General features: G+C 45.0%; 1 protein-coding gene across 1 annotated transcript; it reads right to left on the bottom strand.

The window, feature by feature from the left end:
• Window positions 1-3435: 3435 nt before the first annotated feature.
• On the bottom strand, window positions 3436-18122 carry chrna11 (cholinergic receptor, nicotinic, alpha 11). The gene is made up of 10 exons (XM_062409648.1): window positions 18040-18122; window positions 16018-16157; window positions 15689-15733; window positions 15299-15408; window positions 15121-15200; window positions 12523-12690; window positions 12243-12437; window positions 9814-9900; window positions 8125-8234; window positions 3436-6518 (listed from the first exon to the last, which is right to left on the bottom strand). Exons 1-10 carry the CDS (start codon window positions 18089-18091, stop codon window positions 5769-5771), a joined length of 1737 nt encoding a protein of 578 aa, XP_062265632.1. The 5' UTR covers window positions 18092-18122; the 3' UTR covers window positions 3436-5768.
• Between the last annotated feature and the right edge of the window lie 3425 nt (window positions 18123-21547).

The raw sequence follows: 21547 nt of genomic DNA, 5'->3' as shown, positions 1-21547 counted from the left end.
AAATGGATGCAACGCGGAGACATGCGCTTAGTCATCGATCGCTCTCTCCACCGACCGCAACAGGCTTCAACGTGCGGGTGCTCGGGCCCGCCAGTGCTACAACGTAGCCCTAGTTAAGAGACTACAAACTACTCTTAGTCCATAAATAGATGATCCTCTAGTCCCACTATGGACAAATGTGGCCTGGAACAGATCCAGACCAGGATATTAAAATCCCCACTCAGAAAAGTAATAAACAAGTTATGACACAATATTAAAGGAGAAAAGTGAAAATGTACAATGTATACAGAATATATACATTGTAATAGTAAATGAAATTGAAATTGTATGGATAGTAAATCATTATAACACAACACTGCCTGTACAAGAACATTCTCATTCTAACTGCCTACAGCCAACATTAGCAGCTAATATCCTGGTCATTTAACAGTCATAGCCATAGTATTTTTATTAATATTATTATAATTATTATTACCTCTAGCTCCAAGAAATGTTACTCTAATGAAAACTAAACTTTGTATATTAAGAAGTTTATTATACATAGTACATAGAATAGCCTTTTGTCTAAATTATCTAAAAACTAAATCTTAATCTTGGTTCAGTAACAAGTGAATAGATTCAGGCAGTTTGTTTTCACATTATTTGTCTCTGGGGATATTTCAACATGTGATTAAGACCTGTTACACACAGAAACAGTAAATCTCTAGGGTTTTATAGACAGCTGGATTTAGTGCTCGTCTTTTCTGACGCACAAAACAAGTAAACAGCTTTTCTTTGTTTGTCTGTTCCTTGTTTGCGTCTCCGAATGGAAGGACGGGTCTGCAATCTCTAATTACATTAAATGCAAGCAAGTTATGTAACGAGTAATTAAAAGGCACAATATTGTTAAATCAAGACTCCTCTGACACCCGCCGTGCACAGAAGCTCCAGATTATCCCTGTTAGTTTTACTTCATTTGCGTAAACCCATTTCATTTGAACGGAATCGCAACATCCTTCAGAGACAGGAAACTGAAGATGGGTTTTAAATTTGTCACACCAACTGCACCATCATGAGTTTTAAACACAATTGAATATTTAGACACGGTTAGTGAAACTGCAGTTTCTATTTCCCTTTTTTTTATGTTGGTTCTTTTGGAGGGAGGTAGAGCGGGTTGGCCACTAACCAAAACATCAGTGTTTAGATCCCCGGCTCCACCATTCTGCGTGTCCAAGTGTCTGTGCTGGCAGTGTGTGTATGAAAAGTGATCAAGAAAAGAAAACAAGAAAACCTCTTTACAAATACAGACCATTTACATTTGATCAAATCCACTGGGGTTCTATAACGGTGAAGAACATCTTAGGGAAGAAATTCCTTTCATCTCATTCAGAGATTGTGGTGAAAGACTTTTTCCATTACTTCCACCAGTGAACTTCTGCTCTGTGGAATAAATAAAATGAAACTAACCGATAAGTCTTCAGATCTTTGTGATGCAACTTGTGCACATAAAACTTTTCTCCTCATATTAGACACAGAGTGAAAATCAACATTGAAATTGTGCCTCTGCCAGTTGCTCACTGACTATTTATTGAAAGTAATTGACAGTTTGTTTTTTACTTTGGTTTTTAGATACCATTTTATTCGTTAAACTTCTACCAGTCGAGCAAAGAAATCAAAACTCAGTCAACTTGAAACCTAATGGTAACGTTGACCAGATCGGAGCTGTACAGAGCAGCCAGTCACTCCTGACTTACTGGTTTAGTGGTCGGTGTTCCTCAGGCAGGACACCTCCTGTCGAATTGACCTTATGACCGCAAAGGCCTGGGCTGGTTAAACGGCGGTCTGTAAACTGAGTGAATGTGGCTTGGCAGGATTAATCAAGCCTAACAACACATGTGTAGGTAGGTTCGCTGGGAGGAGTGAGCATCAATCCCTGTGTGGTGCATCTCTCTCTCTCTCTCTCTCTTTCGCTCTCTCTCTCTCTCTCCATCCCTCTCTCTCCCTCTCCCTCTGTCACTCTCTCTCTCCCTCCATGCTTCTCATCAGCCGCATCGACCAGCGCTTTGGGCCCTTGGTAATTAAAAGGCATTGATCGGCCTCAACCGCAAGATGTCGGGACGTAATCATGCAGCACAGCACGCTGGGAGCCGTCCAGTTAACAGGTGTGCATGCACATGTATGTAACTAGTGAGCTGTGGGAATATTAATGCGTGAGTGAGTATGATTTCATTTTTTTATGCAGAGCATTTGCCACGTGATGGTTTTTCCCTGGTTTGTTCAGTCTTGTTTAACCCGTGGGTTTTGTCTCTGGTTCATTTGTATGCTTTGGAGTGACTCCATCTTTTTAGCTTCCATATCACCGCCCGGTGTACACAGCCCTGGGGCTGCGTGCGGCCTAATGTGCCTCCAGTGAGGGTCGGTGAAATTACCCATCTGCTCAAATATATCTGAGGCTTTTTTATTAAAAGAGAATTGGCTGTGGAGAAAAAACAACAACCACTCATTGATTCTGTACATGTGTGAACCCTGCAGCTCATCTTCCCAGTGCACACACACACACACACATACACACACACACCGTCTTTACACACGTTCTTTTATTCCATCTGAGTGAACACAGTAAATCTAAGTGCCGCTAGATTGCTGGCACTGCACATTTTTCTACCTTGGAGAGAAAAGGAGTCAGCCCATCAAACAGGGAACAGGGAACCAGCACATGACTGTAAATACGGCCCTGAGTCTGACACACTAACTGAGTGACAAACTGGAGGCCACACACCCCCCAAACACACACACACACACACACAAATGACGGACAAATGGTTGCGCGAAAATGTTTCTGTAATTTCAGTTTATTTCTTGCAGTATTTTCCCTTGTGCTGTGATATACTGCGATGGCCTTTCATTTGATGCCTGTGACTGAGTTATGCTTGTCTGCAGCGCCAATCTCCCCCGCCTCTGTCCCTCATAAATCCGATGAATTACCCAGTATGCCCCCTCTTTCCCCCATTAACCCTCCCCCACCCCCCCACCCCTTTCTCTTCTTCCTGAACGAGTGATCAATTAAGGCCCTGTCCAGCTCTGCCAGCGAGTCAGCACTTTCTCTCCTCCTCCCGTGCCCTCGCCCTGTCATTTTTCTCCTCCTCCTTTCGGGGGCCGTGCCAGCCTCTGTCAACACAGAGAGATGGGGAGCACAGCAGACCGAAGGGGGGAGACAAAAAAAAAAATATATATATAAGGACAGAGAATCCTTCATTTTCAGGATGAGAACGGTTCTGTACAGATGAGACAGTTTTCGGGTGAGTATGTGCAGGAAGGAGAAGATCCCTCTGTAAACCACCCCCCCCCCCCTCCCCTCAGACAGGAAGTTGACTTTCCGCCTGCGAGGGGACTTGACTGTAGAGAGGAAGTGAGAGCCGATAGGAGATGAGAGAAGGTGTAGAGATAAGGGATTTGAGCCTGTGGCAGTTCGCAGGGAGAAAATGCACGTTTACAGCCACAGATGACAGAGATTGTAGGAAAAGAGCCGGACGGATTTATCAGCTGGTTGATAACATCGTCCGATATGAGCAGTTTGTATTTACGCTGATATGAAAAGTTTTATTGTACAGAACACACAATGCAGAACAGTTTCAGTCATGTCTACGTTGTACTTGAAAAACCAGGAAAAAAAAATCTCAATTGAAGTTTTATATATTTGGTTGTATACATGTTCTTTTTATTTACAGTTATCTATAATAAACTTTATGTAGGTTTAACTGTAAGATGTCAAGCTTAGTTTATGTCATTGTCATAAGTGTGTAATAACAACGTCTTATAGGATTTCATTGCCAAACTTTATATATCGGTTTTAGAAATTATTTACTCCCTAATATCTGTGTTGCATCGACCCCCTGGGCTCTTGTAAGGAATGTGGTAAATATACTGTCTAACAAAAGAGATGGTGGTGAAAACATAATTCTCACTGTCAATATGTTCCTTATTGAAATGAAATAATAATATCAATAACAATAGAGGATCAATTCGGGACCAAATGTGTGTAAATTACATAACAGCTGATCCCTATTTGCTCCTGTTTGAGTCATATTTGACCCAAACTTGACTGAGGCTTGTTCTAGGAATCAAATGAAAATAGTTTGGCACTTCACAGCATGAAGGGTCTTGGTTTGAATGCCTGTTAGGCCAGGGTTTCTTTGCGTGTAGTTGCAAGTGTGGAGTATGTGTGGGTTTCGTGCTCCAGCCTCCTCCCACTGTCCAGAGACATGCAGTCTGGGGTTAGGATATTGTAAACTCTGAATTGAAGGTAAGCGTGAGGGTGAATGTTTGTCCTGTGATGGACTGAACTCTCAGGGTTGATACCCCGCCTCTCGCCTAATGTCTGCTGGGCTTGACTCCAGCTCCCTTGCGACCTTTAAAAGATAAGCAGAATAGATGATGGAGAGGATGGATATATAATTGAGGTCCAATTTTAAGAGATACCACTTTATTAGAGAACAAATGGGCATCGGGCTGGGTGCTACACACTGTGCAGGGAGGTACTGAAGCTCTCGACCCCTGAGGGGATTTGACAGTAATTTGATGGGATGTAACTTATACTCCACAGTAGCTTGAGGAATTTGGTCTTAACATTTGTGCTGATTTAAAGACCTGAACTCCTGTTTGAGCTAATAAACCTTTAATATGAAACCCAATGTTTGATCAATTAGGTATGTGCCTCATGAGTTATTAATGGTTCAAGCCTCCACTGTGGTGCAGCCGCCGGCCACTGCCTTGTTGATGACCAGTTAATTCAGTTTAGCTCAGTCGTGATAAGCGATTCAAAGTGTGCCCGCAGCCGAGGAGCTTTTGATCGCCCCTGATTGCTGCAGATTGGCAATCGTCTCAAAGAGATAAGGCCCTGGAATTTTAAAGTGGTCTGCACAGGGAGAGGGGACTTCATCTTTTGGAAGCTTTATTAGTCTTAAAGATTATCCCAAGTCTTTCAATTTGACGGTCATTAGATGGTTGTGATTGAATAATAGATGAGATCTTCGTCTGTTCGTCCTCCGCCGCAGCGTTCTCGATCTTGATCTCTCGGTTCACGGTTGTATACCCGAGCATCAAGCTGCTTACTCCGCTCAAATCTGCCCATGACACGAGGGATGAAGTTTCTTTCCTCCTTGACCGCTCTTTGTTGCCCGTCCATGTAAAAGTCTCTTTCCCTCTCCTCCTCACTTCACTTGAACCGATGCAGTCTCCTCTCATCGTGTGGGAGTGAAGGCCTGTCTCTGCCTCCTTGAGAAAATAAAATGGCCAAATGACTGTCTTATTTATCTGTCCCCATCTATCTCTGCCTTGTCTCTTTCCCTCTCGTCTCCTCTCAATCTCCGCCTTGCTTTAAGAGGTGGTGTTATTTGAGGTTGCACAGGACTGATATGTTCTCTTCCTTTTTCCCCTTTCCGACCCACCTCTCGCCTAATTGTAAAGGAAAAGTCTCTGAATTAACCACAATCCGTTTTCACCTTGTCAAGGATCTGATAAAGCAACCCTGCATCAGCCTAATCTAATTCTACCTTTACCCTGTATCTCCCTCCTAATCGGTTCTCTTCTCAGATTCCAGTTACAAAACAGAAAGTATTGCAAAGAAAACCATTTCCTTTTTTTCTTTTTCTATTTCCCAGTCCCTCGCAATCACAAATCACAAAGCCCACAGTCGGCTGGAAATTGTGTTTCCAGGTTCCACTCCATCCGTCATCTTACATTTAATTCCCCTCATCAATCCCGTCACACTTTTTTTTCCCTCTTTGCTTTCAAACAAAGTCCTTCGAGATAGCGGTCGCAAAGTTGGGAGCAGACATGAGGATAGAAATGGTGCAGATGATGTTGAAGACGCTGAACGCCACCAGACAGAGACGGTCGATCACAGCGGCGGCAAACTTCCACTGGTCGGCCATGCTCTCGGCCTCGTCCTGCTCCCGGTAACGGTCCGCCATGTAACGCACCTCCTCTAGGAGGGACTGGAGCTGGGGGTCTCCTATCCCCGCTGTCGAACACCCTCCATGTCCTCCTGGTCCACCTCCGAACCCCCCACCGCTGGAGACAGTGCTGGGACAGCCGACGGTTTCCATGTTGGGGTTGGGAGGTGGTGGGGAGCTACAGAACTGAGATGACAGGTGCGCAGGCGGGCTTCCTGCTACCCGAGGGGGCCCCACCAAGATGTTATTCCTCTGGAGGGGCTCCGAGAGCATCGAAGGGTCCTCCATGCTCTGGTAGCCCATGTAAAGAAGGTTCCCGTTGTTGGCGCTAGACTGGGAGTGGAGGTGGGGGTGTCCCGCGTGGAGGTGCCCCGTCTGGAGGTGTGCCGTCTGGAGAGGAGCCAGGTTGTGCGGGTGCAGCGGATGGAGGACGGGGTCCGGAGCGTTGGGGAGGCTGTTGCTCTGGGAGCCCGAGGAGCAGCGGCGCAGGTGGGGGGCGCACGGGGGCCGCTCGGGGTCGTCATTCTCTCCGGGCCGCTTCATACGCAGGAACCAGGCTACCCACTGCAGCAGGACGAGCTGCACCTGTGGAGGGAAATATAGGTTTAAAGATGAGGACGGCGGACGGGGAGAACCTTTGACCTTTTGACCTTCAGGTTTAATTAGAAAGCTTGTGAAACAGCCTCTTCTGTTGCTCATGGCGTCGGGGCTGTTCAAACATTGTGTTTGGGTTTGAGACGGCGCTGCTCTTCTCTGAGCAGCAGAGCGGGATCCTCACTACAGACGCCCAGGGAAAGAGCCTGAGGCAAATGAGAATTTTTTCTTCTCTTCTCCTTTTGGATCTCCTTTCCTCTTTTCCTCCACCATCTTCTATTGTATCTCGACTCCCTTTTTCCTCTCCACATCTCTGTTTCCTCTTTACTCTCCTCTTTTTCCTAATCTTTGGTCTCCTCCTTATTTCCACTCCATCTGTTTGGTCCTCTATCCTCTTCTCCTCTCCTTCTCTCCTTTTTCCTTCCCATTTCCTCCTTTCCTGGGCTCCTCTCCGCCGTGTTGCCTCTCCTCTCCTCTGTTTTTTTATCTCCTCTATTCTCCTGATCTCCCTTTTCCCTTTCCCCTTCCATTCCCTTTCCTCCTCTCCTTTCTTCGACTCTCTTCTCCTTTTCTCGTCACCTCTCTGCCTTTTCCCTCTCAAATGGACACAAACTACGTGTCCCCTGAAATGCCATATTGTCCCAACAGCATCCAGATGGGTGTCTGGTGTCTAATGAGAAGCAAATGCCCAGATGACGGCTCAATTAGTCTCCAGTGCATGTGTTTACGGACCAGGTGCAGTCCCTCGTGTTGATGTTTTTTTTGTCCGAGCTGCAATTATGAACTGTGCTGGTTCGATGCCCTCATCTGAACCACATCAATTAGCCCTTTAATTGGCCCTCGGACTGTCTGAACAGGCCATTCATCAATAGAACAGGAAGTCCTTGCAGTTTGTCTATACACAGCATCTATACCCTCACACAACCAAACTGGTATCGGGTATCGGGGCCTTGTCAATTTGTCTTTGCAGTCCAAACATCATCACTGAGTAAAATACGTCCATAAATGCAAAAAAACATGATTCCAGAAATGTCTAATCTTGCCTTATCTGTCAAAAAGATCCAAATGATTTTTATATTTAATGACGTTATTTCAGTGCTTCTTTCAGAACTCCTTTTTTTGATACAGTCACATTAGAGGAAAAAAAATAAAAAATAAAGTCTTGAAGGAGTTTTTGCATAAAACACGAGGCAAGAAGAGTAAAAAAAAAGATTGAATCAGAATGAATCCGCCCACATATCCAGAGTGCTTTGAAACGCTCTCCAGCTGAAGTGTGTGTCGATGCATTTGATGAACACACGCCGGCAGACTGATGCTGCCGGATGAGTCACCGCCGAGGAAGTCACAGAATGAAAACAGGAATGAGACTAAACAGCGGAGGGGCACGGGGTAGAGCAACAAACAGATGGAAGAAATAAATGATACTGAAAATTGCAGAGCAGGGGAGTGGCACCATAATGCTGATGTAGAGATCAACAGAGGGAATTCATCATGTCTGAATATATGGAGAGGAGCAATTTAAAGAAAACGATTATAAAAAGCGTGATGTATGTGTCTGATTATATATTGGACATGATGACGGAGAGGGTGAGCTCACCCATTTTGGCATGGTTCCTCCGTTTGGATCGTGGTGGTGATACTGCAGAACCACCACTGTGGCGATGACTGACATCCCAACGATTATCATTATACTGGCAAAGTATTGACCTTTGAAAGAGAAGAGCATCGAACAGTGAGAGATTTCCAAATGCAGGTTCTGATTTTTCACCGAGGCTGATAAACGTCATTATATTTGAAGAACTAGAAACAAAAATGAAGGTTATCATAAAAAACTAAATTTCCTAGTGTTCACCAGATTCCTCAGCATCTGTGAGTTGTTTGCTTCACTTCTTTGTCGAGCACTGCAAGGTCACTGAGACCAGCTCCGAGACTCTCACTAGTAGTTTCTTCTTTCACGTTTTGTTTACGTTTTATTGCAACATGAGACCCGCTGCCAGCACCCCCGCTCTGCTTGTTGCTATATTGTGTTCGCAAATCATCAGAGAAATCCAGACTAGGCCTGAGTATGTATTCTTAATGGCAAAAAAAATGCTGCAAGCTTGTGTTTTTTTAATTATTTAATCGCCAGGATTTGTGTCTTTGGGCAAACGCTGCCTTGCATCAGTCTCTGGCTCTAATCTCACTACATTATACATAATTTCCTTTAATGTGCCCACAATCAGTTCAGCCAAATTAAACTTGAGGGCCAGCAGATGGATTTAATAAATCCGTTGTTCTGTGTTTTTTAACCTTTCATCTAAATGTACAGACTGAGGATAGGGGGTGTGATGAACCCGGCAGATGGTAGTGACTGCAGTCAGTCCGCCACTTCGGTCCTGACTGAATCAACACAGCAGATATCTCATTGATTGGTGTGTAATATTCTGCAACTATCATTTAGATTTTCATACAAATGTTTGTGGTCCCCAGAGGATTAACCCTAGTACTTCTCTACTGCCGTCCCCTAGTGCCGTCTTCTTTAGGCAAATCTTCAAAATGCTAAATTTGGTTAATGTCTAAATATCTGCAAAACTAATGACATTCAAATTGTGAATTTTAATATGTGAAAGTGGGTTTACGTCCAACTACCTATGAAAACTAATAATAATAATACATTCAATTTATAGGCGCCTTTACGGCACTCAAGGTTACCTCTCAAGGCAGAGAGAATAAAACAGTGAATAAAACATTATGTGGCCGAATGGAAACAATCAGACTGAAAATGCCTGAGAATTAATGACATTCAAACCAGCCTCCGCTTGTGCCTAGAGCCACTTAGCAAATGTCAACGTGTTAACAGACTAAACAAAGGTGATGAATATATATTTCACCTGCTAATCTCAAGCTTTTCAGCATGGTCAGGTCCAGTTTATTCATATAGCTCCTTTAAAACGGGCGTGTTAGCATGCTGCTGTTTACATGTGGCTCAAAGCACCAGCTTGCTCATAAGAACGGTTTCACACAGCCTCTGGTGTGGCTGTACATTGATTTTGTTGATTTATAAATAAACCTGACTTTAAACCACTGTAGAGCTCAGGCATAAGCTTTTTACAAACCCCCCTGAAATCACTACTGAAGAGACAAAACACGACAGACACGATATATATTGACCTTCACTGTAAAATGCTCCGGCTCTTTTTCTAAAGGGTGAAACATCTTTATGGACAGAGGAGCAATTTGCTGGTTAAAGGGTCACGAGATGCGCTTTTGAAAATATATACACACACAAACACTGAGTGTTACGTACCTATGAGAGGGACGGAGTCAGATGTGGCCGGCATGATCTCTGCCACCAGCAACATGAAAACAGTGAGAGACAGCAAGACAGTGATACCTGCAAAGATAGATAGATAGATAGATAGATAGATGTGAGTGTACGATGCCTTAAGTACATTTTGCCAAGCAGTAAATATTGTGGTTTAGTCTCGTCCCCCGAGTGGCGGCCGTCTCTCTTGTGAGTAAATTGGCGCATTTGGTTTTTGATAAATGATCTCCCTCATGTTTGATTAATGTAAACGATAAACTAATGCTCATACGGTGAATTGGTTTTTAACGTTCTCTCCCTCTGCAGCAAAAAAGTACTTCCACGCAGCAAATAGCTGTTTTCTAAACGCGCATCGCTTACACTCCTGCACCGCGTCTTCCTCCTCATTTATCCACCTCCGATCTATCTGTCTCACTCCTTCCTGCACTCATAATTTAAGGAGTGCTTTGCTGGCATAACTGTCCCCCCCGTTCAGAGGAATTCAATTAGGCCGAGAGATAAAATAGGAAATACCCTTTAAGGATATTAAGAACAGTAAAAGCTCAGAAAAAGGAGCAAGCAGCCGTCCTTATAGGACCCTAACCGGCCCCGTCACCTCATCCCGGTGTCTCCTCCATCATGCAGAGTGACAGAGGGTTTCACTGGAAGCCATTGTGTAAGCTCTCTGCCTCCAATCAATTCACTAGCCTTAATTACATCAATAGGTTAATTGGCTGTGTGCGAAGGGGTTGGCATTTTTTTTTTGCCCACTGGAGAAATGCTTCGTAATGCATCCGTATCGATGCTGAGGAGAATTTGACAACGCTGTCGCTGCATCTCAGACACGAGTCACTTCATATTTATTTAAAAGCATAAGCAGACATTGGATTTTTGTTAGTGAATTGATGCGTGAGCGGACGGGTAGCAAGACAGTGACTTGCGAAGAGGGTCACAATCAACTCTGACTATTTTATCGAAATAGTGAAATCGCTTCTCGCCCTGAGAGATTGTTGTTTTCATAAATCTTTTGCAGCAGAAAGCCAAGGTTTTGTTTTCCACATCATCAAGTTGTACGCTCCTGATGATGTCATAACATTTCCTTTAGTTCAACAACGTGCATGTTGATAACACGCAGAGAGAAATGGGCCAATCACAAAAACAACAGAAGAACAAATGTTTTTATATTCACAATATCTTGAATTAAATATGTTTTATGTCTTTATTAATCCAATTTCATGACATAAAAGATTTTAAACAAAATGTCAGTACTTTTATCATTTATTGTGGATTAGGCTGTATTATAACTATAACAGACCAGAGTTCAAATGTAATTTTTCTATATAGTAGAGTCTTTATTGCCTTGATGAGGTGAACATCATTCATCTCTATTGAAGTCCAAGCAGATTTATCCCAAGCTGCTGTTTGACAGTAGTTCTGCATCCTCTCTCTCTCTCTCCCCCCCCCGTCTTCCAGCCTATTGCTGTGTGATTTGATTGTCCCCCACCTTTCCCTTCTTATCCTTCGTACCTCTCTCTCTCTTTTGTGCCGTCCTCTCTCATCATTTTAGATTTTTTCAAAGTCTCCCCCTGTCTGTGTTTCCCTTTCTCTACCTTCCCCACATCCATCCATCTCTGTTCCTCCTCCTCACATTTCTCATCTTTCTGTTTTCTCTATGTAATCCGTCTCCTCCCTCAGCTCCAAACACGCTCCACTCTCTTTCATGCCTCCCCATAGTTCTCAGTGCCACTCCTGCAATTTTTCGCCTTTATGGAGGGAAGGTTTGGAGTGGATACAGATATGTATGCGGGATACATAACCCTTATATAGAAAATGTCAAAGAATTACTATGTGAATTTATTGTAATGTATACTCATACATTTCTGTATCCATTAAAGGTGCCCTGTTGTTTCTTTTCACAAACTTCCTGTTTGCAGTCACTGTTACTCACTCTTGTTTTTTAAATGAGAAAGAGCCATAAATGGAGGACCAGGAGGGGACTCCAAACACAATATTCCCACCCACAACCTGCACCCATTGGACGGTAGTAGCTGTCAGTCAAACATTATCGATGCACATGCTCCTTTATCGTCTATTTTACCCTCGTGATTCTGCGGAAAGTTTTACTTCAGTGGAGTCGCCCCCTGCTGGTAATGAGGGAATACGGGTTTCAGACGCTTCCACATTGGCTTCACTTTCAGGACCTGGAGTCTGGGTCTATTTTTATACACGTCTACGCTCCTATAACTGATACTAGCGGTTAAAATCTCCAAAGGATACCTTGAGGAGTAAATATGGTATTAGGGGATACCGTACCACTTTGTTTTTTTCTCACATTCTCAAAGAAAGAAACCGAGATATCAAACTAACTTTCCCCTGTGCTGCGGCCTTTAGGCACCGGTTTCATCGCTGATAGCTGCGATTGATCCACTCACCTAGCGAGATCTTTTCCCCAGAGTCGGCCGGCAGCACAAAGATGAGCAGAGTCATGGAAGAAAGCAGCACACAGGGGATGAGCAGATTCAGGGCGTAGTAGAGCGTTCGCCGGCGTATTGTCACCACAAATGTGACATCCGGGTAGGGCTCCTTACAGCAGTCATAGAAGACCTCATTTCTGGTGCCGGGAACCCCTGGAAAGAAGTAGAGAGATTCTCTTCTTGCTCCGTGACTAGATTTTGTAATGAGTGTGGAACCCAGAGGCTTCAACTCACTCACCGATTAGGTCCCACTCTCCGTTGGGCATGAAGCCCGAAATATCAGCATCAGTCATTTGAAGGTCCAGCAGCCAACCGTCATACGTCCAAGAGCCGAACTTCAGCTCGCATTTCTGGATGTCGAAGGGGAACCAGCGGACGTCCACGTTGCATGTGCTCATAAATATCCCTGAGAAGAAGACAAAGGAACACAGAAAGACACAGACGCTCAGCAATCAATTGTCTAAATTGACATTATTGACCCCCTCTGTTTGCTGGGCAGAGTGGACATGGGAGAGATGTATTGTGTTGTGCAGGACGCCTGTTTGGAATACAAATATAAAGTGTTATGTCCGACAAGAGCAGTTCAGTCATTTCAATGTGACCAGCTCTGAAAACGTTGAGGAAAGTGCTGCACGGTGCAGGAGGATTTTTATTGACATCGTGCAAATTGAGTTCAGGGTCTGGAGAAGTGAAAGCGAGGAATAGATGTGAAACAACATCCCATCAAAGAAATGCCTGTGTCAAAAAAAGCGGCTGCAGTTTTGTCACTCACAGGTTTGAACCATCCTCCTAGAAAGTGACACTATAAAATGAGATTGTGCACAGTCGCCCTAATCAGATTACCACTGTTACTATGCAAAAAAGAAATGCACCCACAGGCACATGAGCAGCCTCAGGCACAAAACCATCGAGAATCTTGTTGTACGCTTGAAACCAGTGATCACAGTGATCCTGGCAGTGGTCGCTGGCAAACCCCAGCCCTTAAAGTAATTGCCCGAAATGAATCAAGCCGGTCGAGACGCTCAGGACCAAAACGCCAGTGAAGCCTAACATAGCTCACAAGAAGTCATCATGAGGCTTCATCCTTCAAAGTGGAGGGGTGGAAGATGTGTTTGGGGGGGGGGGGGGGGGGGGGTTAGCGGGTTGATTGTTGCCTTTAAAGCTGAGGCTGATTTAAAAAAATGACACTTGAGATTAAGTCGCAGTTTTTCAATTTGTGTCATGGGAATGCTGTCTGTATAATTCTCACATCATCCACCCTTCTATTCAATATCCACACTGCTCATCCTTTGAGGGATGTGGGGCTGAACTGGAATCTCAGGCAAACAGACATCCATTCACATTTACTCTTACGTCAATTTAGAGTCCCCAATAGACCTATTCCCAATTTGCATTTCTATAGACTGCGGGAGGAAGCTGGTGCATCCAGAGAAAACCCAAACAGACACGGGGCGAACAAGCAAACTGCAGCCAGACGGGTCAGGATACAAACTGGGATCCTGACAGGCCACAGTGCTGCTTCTGTTGAAATATATACTCCCTGAAACGACTCCCTTTTAATGGAACCAAGATTAAGATGTAAAGATGCTCCCGTTACAGCCAACTTTAGTTTAATATAATTAAGACTATGACTACAGATAAGCATTTTAATTATGTAGCTGGCTCGCAGAAAGCAGACGTACACGGAGACAACCCACATGGACACATGGGAGATCATGCAAATGGATTTCAGACTAACTCAGGCAGAAGTAATCCACTGCTCCGTGCACCTTCATCACAGTTTTGAAAACCTGCCTCTAACCTTGAAACCCTCTTAACAAACAACACACCTCCATTCCTTCTCCTGCAACTTAAAAACTATCTCCTCCTCGCAGCCCCCGAAATAAACCTCATCCCTCTGGAGAAGTCGTCTTCCAGGAAGGTGTCACGAGGCCCGGAGACCAGATTACCTTGTTGCAAATGTCACCTGACACAGATTTGAGCTAAGACCCCCTCTTCCACCTTATCTCCTGTTCCACCAGCCATGCGGCGGCGGCTGCTGCGAGGCGGATTCGGCGGATGATGGTATGCAGCAGCAGCAGGCACCTGGGATACGACAGCGTTAAATGATTCACGTCGTGTGAAGCTCGGTGCCTTCCTCCCACAGACCTGTTGCCTTTTGAGCGACTGACAATAACGAGCTGGAAAAGACCCCAGCAGCTACAGCCAGGCTTTTTGCGAGGGAGTATAAAAAGTTTCGAGCTTATTCTTCTCCTCTTTCCTCCATTTCCATCCCCCCCCCCCCCCCCTGCTGTCTTTATCCTCGTGTTTTGGGGTAAAACCTCTCCTCCTCTCATTGTACCCAACCAGATCGTTTTATTATCCCTCCCTCTAATTGGCTTTCATCCAAGTCGCAGCATTAGGGATCTATATCTACAATTCAGCCTGAGCCTATTAATAAACATGGATCACCCAGAAAGAAGTGGTGGGGCGGCTTCCTGAGCCACGTTCTGATTCAACGTCAGCTTTGTCCACGTCACCTGGTGGCAAAAGGGATTACTGAGTAAAATCCACAGTGACGACCTGAAGGAGAAACGCAGGGGAGCTGTCGGTTGCTCGAGTTTGCACAGGTCTTGCGTTTGAGTCGAGGGGAAGTGGAGAAGGATGAGCGTCTCCTATTTATAGGTGATACTCACATCACAGGGACTCGGTAGCCAATGAGTAACCAGGGATGTTGTCTTAAACTAATAGAATATTAATATCAAGTGTTCAAACAGGGGGGATAGAAGGATGAGGTTCCACAGGGAGAAGAGCGAGGGGATGTGATGGGATGAGAGGATGAGGAGGAGAGACTCACCTGGGGGCAGATACTTGGCGTAGCCGCTGGAGTTGACCAGGACGTTGGTCTTAAAGGTGGAGTCAAAGTCGTCATCTGCACTGAGGAAGGAGAGGAGAGGGAGTGACACTATTTGATTCAGAGAAAAGGTGTGAGAGGTGTGTGTGTGTGTGTCTGTGTGTGTGTGTACATGTTTTACCTGTTGTAGAGCAGGATGTCCGGCGTCCACACCTGATCCGTGGTGAAGCGGAGGTTTTTAACGCCTGGGTGTTCGCTCTGGTTCCACTGGAGATAGTGGTCGAACCAACTCTTAAACACACACAAGAACACGTTTGGTTTGAATCTTCATTTTCACCTATCCCTTCTGGATTTCAGTTTAGACGTAACATAAATAAATCACACAGTAGAAATAACACAAGTAAAATAATACTGCTGTAGGTTTGAATGTGAAAATGTGAGCGTTCCTTGAAAACAACATCAAACCCATGCGATACACATTTATTAGAATTTGCAAGGTCGCGTGGAAACACTTTTAAAAATCACCTCAACCTAAAACATCATTATCAACTCAAACATTCAAGGTTCTTACCATCTGGAGCCACATGTTCGAAGTCAGCACCTGGTTCTTCTCATCCTGCGAAAACATTAAAACACCTTCAGCACATTTGAGAGTAGAACGTCCTCATCAGTAATTCACCCACAAATCCCCTTCTTTTTTTTTTTACTTCTGATATTGAATTAAATGCTAAACTTGGCATTACATTATATGTAAAATGTTCTAATTTCAGGCTAATCTCCATCATAATTAGCACAGCAGGAGACTAACGGTTGCAAATGCTTCTTGTTCCCCGAGAGAAAAGCTTCATCAAATGGATTGAAAACACGCCCAGCAGAAATACAGTTTATCTTCACACCTACCACGTCCATGATCTGTATCAGACTGAGGGAGAAGTAAATGGTGAGCGGGTGCGAGTCGTTCCCCACCGGCCGCTCCATCCGGTTGTAGTCCTTCAGGAGGTTCTTCAGCAGGCTTCTCTGGTGAGGTCCCTGCAACGACACTACACAGGCAAATACCTGATTAGATCTCCACGTGGTGAAAACCAAGGCTCACTTCAAATCCTTGAGATTCTGTGCACCTCAAAATGACATCCATCTCCAAGGAAAAACCTCCAGTAACAATCTCACTAGGGAACCAAATGAGTCTTAGGGAATGAAAGTACAGACTGAAAATAAATAAAAAAAATAACACAAACACGTTGCTGATCAAATCATAAAATGTCGCCGTCAGGTACAGAACTTCCTCATCCATAAATAATCCAGACGACTGAAAGGAAAGGACACAGAGGGAAAAGGGAAAGTCCTCGGAACCGGACATGTGATGAAATAAGCAGAAATAAAAGTTGTTATTTAATAATTCATTATCTTATCTTGTGTTTAGGCAAGTGAGACATGGAGTTTAGGTCCAGACTGAAATATGAATCTATAATACTGAAAATACAAATGCAAATTTATGGATAACAAAACATTTAGAGAGAGTTTATGGATTAAACTGAATCTAATTAGATATAATGAGAAACCTTATCACAGCACAACCACCAATTAGAAATGTAGAATAGCGTCGGTGTGGTTTCTGGGGTAAGAAAGAAAATGTTCAGTATTGATGTTCGACACGGTGGAATTAAAATAGTTTAACATATCAAGGGCGTTTCGGGAACTGTAGCTTCTTCCTCTGTGATTCTTGCCCAAGTGTCCAATTAACTCTAACCCCAATCTGGATAAAAGCCACACAATATTGAATTTAATTTAATGGTCTAATCCAATTTCTCAAAGTTTTAAATCACGCTGATGGAATTACTATAAAGGGATTTCCTCGGTCCGTGCAATTAGAAATGTGTCTCTTGGTTTGGATATTTCACCGCCTGGTGTTATATAACCTCAATAAAGTGCTGGAGGAGCAGATGCAGCATGTTCTGTATTCAGGGCGTTGAGGAAAAGTGCAGGAACGTGTTTTTGTTTCTGATTTTCGAAGCTATTTCAGGGAACGTTTAAAGGGAGCGTCGGAGTTTAAAGGGCGGTGGAGGTGGTGTGAGTCCCTCTGCAGCATGAGGGTGCACCAGGCGTGTGGTGGAGCTCGGGATGGTTTATGGAAATCCCAGTGCTTTTAAAATTCAGTCTACAGACAGAACGTCTAAGCATTTCGCCCTCTGCGCTGTTTATTCACAGTTCTTTTTGAAAGCACACACACACACACAAACAAACAAACTGCAAATCTTTGCTGGTGCTTCTGCCTGTGGGGAAAGTTCACACGCTCTCCTCTCAGCTCTGTCATCCTCTGTCAGCCTCTACATGCTGCTGCTCATGCCCCCCCCTGCAGCAGCACGTTCACCGCTCGACAGGGGGGGTGGCAAGATGGAAGAGACGTTTTCCAAAAATGTGCAACTCAAGTGATCTGTGACCTGTTTTGTCGGCGGGGTCCAGTCTCCCCATCCCCCACGTGCACACACAGATACTTTAGCATTATGGAGGAGAGATGAGTGTATGAAATGTGATGCATGCTGCCTCTGAGTCCTTCACACAGTTCTTTCAATCTGCCTCGCTGCACAGACTAGATGTCAATCTGACCGTTCAAGCATCTCATGCAGAAGCTCCAACCCTCGGGTCAGCACAACGTGTGCAGCTCCCTAAAAATAAGAGCCCAGTTATGAAAAACCCCAAAGCCGTAAACTAGTGAGCAAACAGGTGAGTCACAGCCTCACTTTTCTGTTGTTACTGTATTTCTCTATTTCTTGTTTAAATTCATATTCCAGTGTTCCCAGCTCAGTTGTCATGACCACAGACTCCCACTCTTGAATTCCTGAGACAATTGGAGAATTAAATGCTGCAGCTGCAATCGGATTCCTGAAAGCAGAGGGAAAGAGAGAGGCGGGCGGCCGAGCTCACCGTGGATCAGAGCGCAGAATCCAGAGAGGAGCAGAGCCGCCGAGCGCCACATCCTGGTGGTGAGGAGCAGGAGGGAAGAGGAGGAAGAGGCTCCGGATGCTGGAGGAGAAGGTAGGAGGAGGAGGAGGGTAGGGAGGAGAGGAGAGGGAGGACATACACTCAGGAGGCTGCTGGAAGTCCCCTAGTCTGCATCCAGTCAGCATCAGAGGGATGGAGCGTGTGTCAGGGAAGAGAGGCAGCGCTAAAGGAGGAGGAGGAGGAGAAGGGAGAGATGGTCTCTCTCTCTCTCTCTCTGTCTCTCTCTATCTCTCCCTCTGCCTCCCTGCTTCCTTGTCTCTCCGGGAGGTGTGACTAAAATGGAGAGCACAAGAGAGAGAGAGGGAGAAAGGGGGGAGGCAGCGATGTGGGTTTGAAAAGGTTGAAGATGGAGCGAGCGGTGGTGGAAGGGGAGGTTATTATAATTGGTCCGACGCCACAAGTTGACCTTATTTAACACAAAAGAAAGAGATGATGCACACAAATTCCAACGATTGTTGCCCTTAATGGAGAATTGATTGATGAAGGTTAAGTAAAGGAGGAGTGGAAAACATGCAACTTGTCTGCAGCCAAACCAAAGGAGAGGAACCAGTTTCCTTCTTTCTAAGGATGTGCGTGTGTGTGTGTGTGTGTGTGTTTGCACATATGATAACACACCACAGTGGTTATGGTCATGCACTGCTGGAGTGGAAAGCGTACGTTTGCGAGTGTGTGTGAGCTGCGCCCCCCACTACCACACACACACACACTCTCACACACACTCAGCAGAGGGGTCAGCTTTGAATCAGCAGGGCAGAGTGACTCCAGTTTAATTGAGAAAGTGCTGGACATGCAGTGGAAAGGTGCACAGTTGAACTCTTCCTCTCATTTGTCCTCACGAAATGCTGATGCAAGGGCAGAGGCATCGAGAGGCCGAAAGACTGAGGAAGAGGAGGAGGAGGAGGGACGAGAGGAGGAAGAAAGAGCTGGACTGTATAATAGATTACCCTATTACTTCTACTGCCCTTCGGAATTACCCCCTCTGCTCGGCAGCCTGTCACACATCCAGAGCGCTCCCGAGCCACAGATTCATGCTCAGCTGCACCCACAGGATGGAAAGTGGCCCTGGGAGGAGAGAGGAGGAGACGACCGGGTCACCGGTGAGAGGAGAGAAACTGCACCAGGCGAGGAGCGAGGAGGCCAAAGTGTGTGAGGGGCTTCAGCACAGTGTCATGGCAGGAGGAGCCTCCTGTTGCTGCTGCATCCCCTGCAACGCTGCTACTTAACTATGCCAAATTGACTTTGCACATGAAAAAAGCTCCTCGTGCTGCTCGGTGCCAGGAGCAAAATGAATTCACTGGCTTCATAAAGCTGCACACGAGGGGCCACTGAGGCATGGGTGACATCTGGTGGACAGTTCTCCAACTGCACGCTGGGAGCAGCAGGAGGAGGAGGTTTTTGTTGGAATTGGAGGGAAGATGGAGGGAAGGTGATGGTGTTAATTAACAAGGTGGAAACGAGGCTAAGTGAGATGATGAGCTGATGAGAGGGCGATGCTATAAAGAGGGAGGTAATTAGGAAACAATGCAGGTAAATGAGTGGAAACACAGAGCCGGGTGTGAATTAGAGCCACATCGATGAACAGGATTATTAAAATCATGAGGACAGTTATATTCTGCTGATACCTCCACACATCACTCTCTGCACAGCTGACATTTGATGTGTCTCTTTATTGGTCCTCCTGATCCTGATTGTGATTTTAATTGCACGGCAGCAGCTCTGCCTGGCATTAATACCCCCCCCCCCCCCCCCCCGTGCTAAACGCTGAATGCCGGCCCCTGACCGTGCAGCCATCAGGGCTGCTGTGCTGTGTGCTTTTAATTACTCTGCTGATTAGATTGGGCCTTCTCCGACGCTGACACGTGCCCTCCACTTAAGAGGGTGCTATCGACAGACCCAGCACATACATCCACTGGCCTGTGACGTGTGATTTGTCCGAGTGGCCTTTTCTTTAGTCCTGAATGGAGTTGACTGGATGAAGTTCTCTTCTAGTGGACGATTACGCCCGGGGCCCGGCAAACCCAGAGCAGCTGGGCAGAAGTCATCCAATAAAACGTAATGGTGTGAAATAATGAAAGTTCTCTCCAGCAATGTGGCATCGCACCTCTACAACTGGACAGATCCATGCAGTTCGATTTCAACCATATTTAGTTGATCTGATGAAAATCTGGATTAAGTGATTTTAAATGTAGTTTCATTAGGGGCCTGTTTGGACTTGGCTGTTTGCTCGTGTGTCATTTAAGTGTCTTCATCCCTGTTTGTCTGTTTGTTTGCAGGATTAAGCAAAAACTACTCAACCAATCTTATTGGAACCTGGTGGAAGGATGGGGGGGCGGGGTCGGCCAAAAGAACCAGTTGGCATTTGGAGCAGATTGGTTTAAGGGAACAGATCCGTTTACTTTTCTTTTTTAACGTCTTCAGAAATAATTCATGGATCCTGATGAAAGACATCACGTTCGTTCAGAGGACATTTAATTATAGTTCTGGAGCGAGAATCAAGTACGTTATGCTAATGGACGCTAATGTAGCTTTGAGCTATATGAACCTATAGTCAGAAGACTTTGTTTTAACCATACGAACAAAGATGGGGAGGTGACACATGTCTTAATATTATTTAATCATAGCATAGCGTATTGTTTCTATATTGATGTTGCTTGTCCATTATTTGGGGGTTTACAAATACAAAATGGGAAACCAGAGATATAAAAGAGGAGCCAATTTTCCTCCTCTGACTCTTTGAGATTAAGGTTAATAAGGTTATTTCTAAAAACTTTCAAACTATTATTTTATATTTTATAAGGGCCTTTAACCTTTTCAAAATAAAACCTGAGGTACAACTGTTTGTGTTCTAATAGAACTTCTTCATCTTGTGACCAGTACCTCTCTGCCGATGAGTCTGAAGCAATCATCCTGACCAGAGGATAAACTGACCCTCGCTTAAGATTCAGGGCTCGGGGCCGTCTGCCATTTACCAGCCGCAGCAATTAGTGGACTCAAAATATTTAATTCCACTTGCTTATAGCCGCCAAAGGATGATTTGCAATGGAAGAGACTAATTGAAGATTCACTGGCAAACAGCCACAGAGGCAAAAACAAATTGACATACTTAGCTCCTGTGCCGCTGCAACAGCCAGGATTTACAAGCACTTGGCTGGAGGCTTGAATTAATTTGAAGCCCTGCAGATGTGCATATATCCCGTCAGCATCTTGTTATTAAAAAGACAACATAACTTAGGAGCCTTTCAGCCTCAGTGGAGTCAGTCTGGCTTTATATTCCTGCAAAGTTATGCGTTCAAAATGTGAGATACTGTCTGTTTTTTACCACAGAGCCTCATCCACAGAGGGTTTGGTGTTGACAGACGGGCTCTGAGACGCAGACAGTGGGGATCTCCCCGTCTGCAGATTGTCAACACAACACAACACACAAAACACA

Source organism: Platichthys flesus, chromosome 17, assembly GCF_949316205.1.
Source record: "Platichthys flesus chromosome 17, fPlaFle2.1, whole genome shotgun sequence".
Classification (NCBI taxonomy): Eukaryota; Metazoa; Chordata; class Actinopteri; order Pleuronectiformes; family Pleuronectidae; genus Platichthys; species Platichthys flesus.
The sequence above is the reverse complement of the archived record's forward strand: the minus strand, read 5'-3'. Positions and strand labels throughout refer to the sequence as shown.